Below are 8,221 nucleotides of genomic sequence, written 5' to 3' on the forward strand. Positions count from 1 at the left end.
CATTGATTTTCCCTTTGTTTGAAGTAAAAAAAAAATTACTTCCATTAGATATCAATGTGGTTTGGTGAATTTTTAAATTTTTTTAAGGGCTGCATCCACAGCATATGGAAGTTCCCAGGCTAGGGGTCGAATCTGAGCTATAGCTACGGGCCTACACTACAGTCATAGCAACAAGAGATCCTAGCCACGTCTGCAACCTACACCACAGCTCATGGCAACACTGGATCCTTAACCCACTGAGCGAGGTCAGGAATTAAACCTGCATCCTCATGGATATTCTTTGGGTTCATTAGTGCTGAGCCACGAAGGGAACTCCTTTTGTTTTGTTTGTAATTGATTTATTTATTATTGTAGTTGATTTATAATATTATTATATTATTTTCAGGTACAACTTAGTGATTCAATATTATGTAGACATATTCCATTTAATATTATCATAAAATAATGACTATATATCCCTGATATATTCAACATACCCTTGTTTATATATATACAATAATATATCTCATCTTTTAATCCCATACTCCTTTCTCATTCCATTCCTTTCTCTCTATCCACTGGTAAACAATAGTTAGCCCTTTATAATTGTGATTCTGTGTCTGTTTTGTAATATACATTTTGCAATGTTTCATGTCTGATTCACTAGGCAGCAGATACAGCCAAAAAGGAATTTCCTCTAACCCTGTTGGCAACTTCCCTGCTTTATCACAGTAATGCATTTGTCTAATTTCACATAACTTATGTGGCACTTATATAATTAAAAGAAATCAATAAATGTTACCAAATAATTATTATTTCTTAAAAGGTATGAATCAATATAACACTCACTAATAGTTTCCTTGGAAATCCTTTTTCCAATCCCAGATTCAAACATTGTAGCTGTATAGTAAAAGCAAAGTTAATTGATCATTCCAGCATTTATTTCGTAGTTGGATAAAAGGTGAGACTAAGAGTATTTTTCTAGTATAGAGTCATGCTTAGTTTTGGTGAGATATCCACACATTTCACATTTAGCAGTAGCCAAACATAATATTATTTGTCAATTTAATTATCACACTCTCTAAGGATTATAAACATAAGGAAAAAAACTTAGAGAATTAAATAAAACAAAACTGATGCTATCAATCTGGATATATTATTTTTTAAAAGGTGATTTCTACAGGAAGATACCAAAAGAACTTTAACCTTTAGGTCTGGTCATGATCTTCGCCTCTGTATTAATCAACTACTTCTTATCATGCTAATTAAGATAAGTAGTCAGAATAATGAGGATAATAAATCTGCTAGTCAGGACATAATATAACAATGTGATATTTCTAATCATTACTGCTAGTGTTCTTTTACCAATAATTACATAAATCAATACTCCTCAATAGGAACACTGAAAACTAAGCTTTCCTAACATTAAGTTTTCAACAATCCATTTTTTTAGGTCTGTATCTTTCAAACTGTTCTTATCCTTACTGAACTACCTTTCTCTCCTATGTAAAAGGCTAATAATAATTATTATTATATCTGGTTTCTATGTCCAAAATTACATATAAGTGCCTATAATTTAGTGAGTAATCAACAAAAAGGGTATCTTATTTTTATTTCATGCTTGTGGTTCAACTTCCTTCACTACAGCCAAAAATCTGAAAGCATCTCAATGCAAATTATTTCAATGTTTCAGGTGCAAGATGGCTTAAGAAATAAGTTGTACCTGAACAAGAAACTATGTTACTTGTTTAAGAGCCACTATTTTAAAACAGAACTGTTCACCTCCCTGGGGATTCAAATTTAGAAGCCAGTAATCTGCTCGGGAGTGGGAAGAGTGGGAATGAGAAAGTTTTAATTTAAAAGTGCTAATCCTTATCAAGAGTTGTAGGACATCTTCTATATTAAATAAATAGTAGACGACAAACATTTAAAAATGTATACGTAGGAGTTCCCATTGAGGCTAAGTGGAAACAAATCTAACTAGTATCCATGAGAACACAGGTTCAATCCCTGACCTTGCTCAGTGGGTTAAGGATCTGGTGTTGCCATGAACTGTGGTGTAGGTCACAGACATGGCTCAGATCTGACATTGCTGTGGCTGTGGCGTAGGCCAGCGGCTACAACTCCAATTCAACCATTAGCCTGGGAACCTCCATATGCCATGGGTGTGGACCTAAAAAACAAACAAACAAAAAAAAAAAAAAAAAAAAAAAACAAAGGTATAAGTAAAGCATTTCAGAATAGCTCCATGATAAATTAGGGGTTTAACAGTATGTTTTCTAAGCAAATTCACCCTGGTTCACACATAACAATCAACACTAAAAAAAAGATTGACAGATTCTTACGTTTTACTTACATAAGTTTGTATCAATATGTTTTGTGTATTTTTTTTCAAATTCTGTGCTCCTAAAATTTCTAAAGCTAGATCTAGGGTCATTATGTGTATTTTCTCAGAATGGAAAAAGTAGACATATAAGAGATGAAGGAAAATGTGATGAATTTTGAACATTTTCCTGAAATAGTATTCTTATCCATTACATATCTTTTAAAATCCAGTTCATTAATTATAATTATACAGAAACTTATAAATTTGTCCTGTTACTTATATACTGTATATACTGCCCCCCCCCCGGTTATATATCATTTTACTCTTTTAGTGTTTTCCAGTTTTTTTTCAAACCAAGATCCATAGTTAAAAATGAAAGGAAATGAAAAAGAAAATTATGACCTAAAGCACACACAGTTTTGGGGGGGAAAAATCATGAAAATGATGTGTACCTCTGAAAGCATTTTTTTACTATATTTCAGATTTTCATATTTTGGTCATGGCATAGAAATTGATTTGGGTTCCCCAAATATCCACTTAATGACTTCCAGTTCAAAAATCCTTAAAAAAAGCTTTAGTTTATTCTATCACTTAGGTTTCCATGATAAGACATATAGCTATATAATTATGTATCTCTGTGTATGTCCATCTGAAGAGAATAAAGACATTGATAAGCATTGTTTATTTAACCTTAAGTGAGCTTCAGAAGTACCCCAAGTTATTGAAGGGAAATGTTGGTGTATGGAAAAACCAAATAGCCACAATATTTCATTAACTTTTCAAAAATAAGCTACACTTTTTAATCTACAATTCAAATGCTTATAAATGCTAATAATTCTCAAATAAAAACTAAAAAACAAGTTTCTGTGGAAAGTATTTTAAAACAATGATCAATAAACAAATATTTTCTAATTTGAGCATCAACGCTAAAAACAAATCATTACTATATATCCTTTCATTTCATTAAATAGTGTATGCACCAATGCATTGCTAGTATTGCAAAAAAGATATAAATGAATATTAGCTTAAAGAATGTCATAAGTAAATACAAATAAAGTATGGAATTTATGTTTACAATAAATTATGCTACATTCAATATAATTTAAATGAAAAATACTTTATCTTCTTGACTGACTAGAAATATTAGACATAAAGATGGTTTGAAAAACTTAGGTCAACTTTTTCCATATATTAAAGGAAAAGAAATGAGCAAAAAAATCTCTATTGAAGAATACAAAGAAAATTTTCTTCACTGAAACAAAATTTTTTGTGAAAATAAAGCTTGAGAGAGAGAATGACTAATGAAAAAAAAAGGAGGAAATATATATATTGGAAGCTACAGTTGGATACACTGATGTTATCATAGGCTCCTTTATTCATTTCCTTTACACAGAGAACAAACATTCATTTTTTTGAAAAAGAAACAGCCCTGTGTGTCATATTCATAAAGGCTTTTTTCACTTGTTCGTTCCGTAAGCTGTAGATAAAAGGATTCAACAGTGGTGCAACAGAGGTATTGAGCACTGCGATTCCCTTGGAAAAAGATACTCTTTGTTTGACTGAAGGCTTAGCATACATGAAGATGCAGCTGCCATAAGAAAGGGATATCACAATCATGTGAGACGAACACGTTGAGAAAGCTTTTTTCCTTTGATTACTTGATGGGAGTTTTAGAATTGTTAATGCAATATAGGTATATGATATTATCACCATTACCAGCGTGACCACAAGAGTCACTGAAGCAGATATGAATCCCACCGTCTCAATGAGATGTGTGTCCGAGCAGGAGATCTGCATGAGGGCAGTTGTGTCACAGTAGAAATGATCAACTATGTTGGAGTCACAGAAATCAAGCTGCAGGCCTAAGAGGAGAGGTACAAAGATGGTAAAGAACCCAGCAATCCAACAACTGAGGACAAGCTGAATGCAGATCTTACTGTTCATGATGGTTGTGTAATGCAGGGGCTTACAGATAGCAACATAGCGGTCATAGGACATTGCTGCCAGCAAGTAAAATTCAGATGCTCCAAGAAGGAAGACAAAAAATACCTGAGCAGCACATCTGCTATAGGAAATGGTTTTGTCCCCAGTTGCCATCATAACCAGGAAATTAGGGATGCATGTACTAGTAAAGGAAATTTCTAAGAAGGAAAAGTTCCGAAGGAAAAAATACATGGGGGTCTTGAGGTGAGGATCCACCAGGGTGAGTGTAATGATGGTCAAATTGCCAGTGATGCTTAGCAAGTAGGTGAGAAGGAGGAAGATAAATAGTACAACTTTCATTTGTGGGTCATCAGTCAAACCTGCCAGAATAAATACTGTCACTCTTGTATGGTTTCCCATTACTGTCTTCTACTTTTCCAGGTCTACATAGGAAAAAAAAAAAAAAAGAAAGAAAGAAAAAAAGCGGACCAAAAAAAAAAAAAAAAAAGATAAAGAAAGAATGTGATAATTCCAATGGAAAAAAACAGTGGTAACTAGTGTTTAAGGTAAAGTTAGCAAAATTATATTTCAGATAGAATACACTGTGCTCATTCATGTTTTAACGGTGGTTACGCCAGGAAGAACAATAATCTGCATTTCCAGAGGCTCTGAACAGGTAATTCAATCTTAATTTGCAATTCAAACACAGAATAACATATATGATTGTAGTAAATATTAAAGTGAATTTTAAAGCATAGAAAATGCTATGACCACTCGATTTTATTGTAAGACTTCATATGAATGCCATTTCCTTTTTAAGAGATTTGCTTAATAAAAATTAAATGATACCTGTCATTTTAAACACTTCAGTGCATGTTTTGTAGTTAACGTAAACACACACATGCACACATTCATACACAGTCCTAGCCATCATTGAGAAATGGGGCTAAAATAGCTATACCATTTCACTCAATTAATCAAATTCAAATGTCTGATTCTTGTGTCATTTACTTTGACTACTAATGAGATCTAATTTCAGATAAGTGAATATGAGGCTTTTGGAATATATTTATTTGTTTAACCTTATTAATATTTCCTTTCTTTCAATCTCCTTGACATCCTCACACTTCCCATTTTGGAGCCAAAACAAAATCATCAGAAATAGTCTGAGAATTTCAGTCTGTGTAAAAAGAAATTGGGGTTTTCCTCTGCATATTGTGGTTCGGAGAGTAGACCAGGTACAAATAAGTGAAAATGAGGATACAGGGTATTGGAGGAGATGGAAAGATATAAACATGTGCTCTAGAAGTTGTAGGAGGCGTAAAAGGTGGAGAAGAGAAAGAAAAGGACAAAGATTTATGGAAACCTAGAGTGGTAAAAAGAGTTTTTAGAGATAGAAGAGTGAGTTTGAGGGAACAGTTAAACGATGATGGAAAATATGTAAATAAGTAGTTTTTAAATTAAGTAAACAAGTAAGAATATGTAACTTAGTAAAAATTCAGAAAAAAATATTGTAAGGGAAAAATTTGGACCAGTGAAATTTCTCTTCAGCAACTTCTAATCCTTTCCATTTACCATTCTATTCTTTGTCATAAATAGAGACTGAAAACATGAACAATTTGAGATCGGGGCAGTCCAAGAGATGCGGACTGAGAATTTGGTAAATCTCAAACACTATGAATCTCAGAATTGTTGACAGAAAGTCAACAGACTCACATTTCCCCATCACAAGGATACTCAAATGTAAGACTAGCCTGTAATTACAGAAATATTAACTCTAGGTGAATATTCACAACCCTGGGCGTGTATTACGTGAGACAGTTCTATTGTTCGGGTTTGTACAGCTAACAAATTGAAGAGCTGGATTAACTTTGAGAAAGTGTATTTTCCATAGTTGTCCTCTTAAAAGAAGAACATTTTGTACTAATAGTTTTAGACCAGATATAGTTTATTTCTTTAGCAAAAAAGATTGATATATCTAGGGAAACTTTCCTTCCGGGTTATCTTTATCATCTTGTATAAAATGACTCAACTTGTTAGGATGGGCCCTAGAGAAGACAATTTTTTCTCTATTGAGATTACCAATATTATTATTTTCAACCTCTAAAACATACTTTATTAGTGAAAAACATATATATATATATATATATATATAATAAGCATGAGAAGGACAAATAAAAGTTGTTTCCAGTAACATATACAGAAGTTTTTAGGACAATTCTAAGAGAAAAAAAGAGATCTGCTATCAAAATCATGTTAATAATGTAGACATATGCCACAAGATGTGACTATTATTATTCCTGAACATTCTTTATACACTTATATAATCATAAAGTAGTGCATTATAATTTTTTCATTTACACAAGTGGCTCAGTGGCAACAATAGTAGGAATGCATACATCTAAACACATAATCAGAATTCTACCATGTCAAATTATTTCTTTGTCCAGATTTAACAATCACACACAGCAACTAATCCCAACACACACTGTAAAAATATAATGTTCACATTACACAACCATTAAAAGTTGGGCCTATGAGTTTAATTATGTTTAGTTGTGATAAATACTGTCAATGACAGATAATTTTTTTTTTTTTTTTGGTCTTTTTGCCACTTCTTGGGCTGCTCTCACGGCATGTGCAGTTTCCCAGGCTAGGGGTCAAATCAGAGCTGTAGCCACCAGCTTACACCAGAGCCACAGCAATGTGGGATCCGAGCTGAGTCTGCAACCTACACCACAGCTCACGGCAATGCTGGATCCTTAACCCACTGAGCAAGGCCAGGGATCGAACACACAACCTTATGGTTCCTAGTCGGATTCGTTAACCACTGCACAACGATGGGACTCCAAATTTTAAAGAAAAAATTTTTAAATTCTAAATTACCACTGAATTCCATTTGCCTCCTTTCACCATTTTCCATAAATCAAAATGTAAAAGGTTAGAAAAAGAGGTTAATAGTTCATCATAAAAATAGAACAGATAGAAAATCATGGTCTTTAAATTTTCAACCTACCAATTCATTTCATCTTTTTGAGTCCTAAAGCAGTCTGCCAAAATTAGTTAAAATCTCCATCTTTTTTTAAGAAGATAAATATAGAGATTAATTCTAACAAAGTCATCTCTGATTCAATATTTAACTCTTATTATCATGCTGAACACAGCACAGTGATGTCCATTCCTCTCTGAATGCATCTCAATCTACTTCTCCGTCTATGGTTGTTTTCTTTCATCTATGGCAACTTTGTAAATGCAGAAGATTTATAATTAGAGCTTTTTCTTTCCAGATTTCTGACTAGTGTATTAAATTTTCTCTTTAAAACGATCTACTTATTTATATCTAAAATACATTTCTAAGGATTACCTACAGTGCCATATGAAACTAATCAACATGATTCCATGGAGTACTTACGTTTTCTGTGCCCTGATGGAAAATATCTAAAGATTATGAAAAATCTCAGGAGGATATGAGATTCAAGGAAACCATTCCCAAAGGATCAAAAATTTATATGCTATACAAGAGTTCTCCCCAGGCACTAAATGTTTTTAACAGTAGAATTATGTATCTAAAACAAAAGAAAACAAGCTATCAAAAAACCCTGCTTTAACTGTATCTGCAGAGAATTCAGTGTTGATTTCCCTAGTTTATGTCTGCCTTCCTACTCATTCAAGTTTTGAAATCCCAAATATATTGACAGGGATTTGGAAACAAAAGAACAATTTACTTTAATTGGTAGTAACAAGTGACTACATAAGATGGAGAACTTAGCCTGTCACAGAATAAAGTGCTCCTCAGGCCGGATGCACCACTGTTAGTTCTCCAGACACATCTACCACTTCATGTCCTATATGACCTCAGTTTCTTTTCTCTAAATAATCTTTGTGATATTTTCTATTGGATCTTAAACTGATATTTCAGAACTAAGCATTGTCTACCTTTTCTATATAGTGAAGGAATATTCATCTATGTATATACCTGGTTTCCTTGTAATT

At 32.9% G+C, this 8,221-nt stretch overlaps 1 protein-coding gene across 1 annotated transcript; it reads right to left on the bottom strand.

The window, feature by feature from the left end:
- On the bottom strand, positions 2,168-6,880 carry LOC110260677 (olfactory receptor 6C74-like). Its single transcript, XM_021091765.1, has one exon. It carries the CDS (start codon positions 4,646-4,648, stop codon positions 3,710-3,712), a length of 939 nt encoding a protein of 312 aa, XP_020947424.1. The 5' UTR covers positions 4,649-6,880; the 3' UTR covers positions 2,168-3,709.

Source organism: Sus scrofa, chromosome 5 (genome assembly GCF_000003025.6).
Source record: "Sus scrofa isolate TJ Tabasco breed Duroc chromosome 5, Sscrofa11.1, whole genome shotgun sequence".
Classification (NCBI taxonomy): domain Eukaryota; kingdom Metazoa; phylum Chordata; class Mammalia; order Artiodactyla; family Suidae; genus Sus; species Sus scrofa.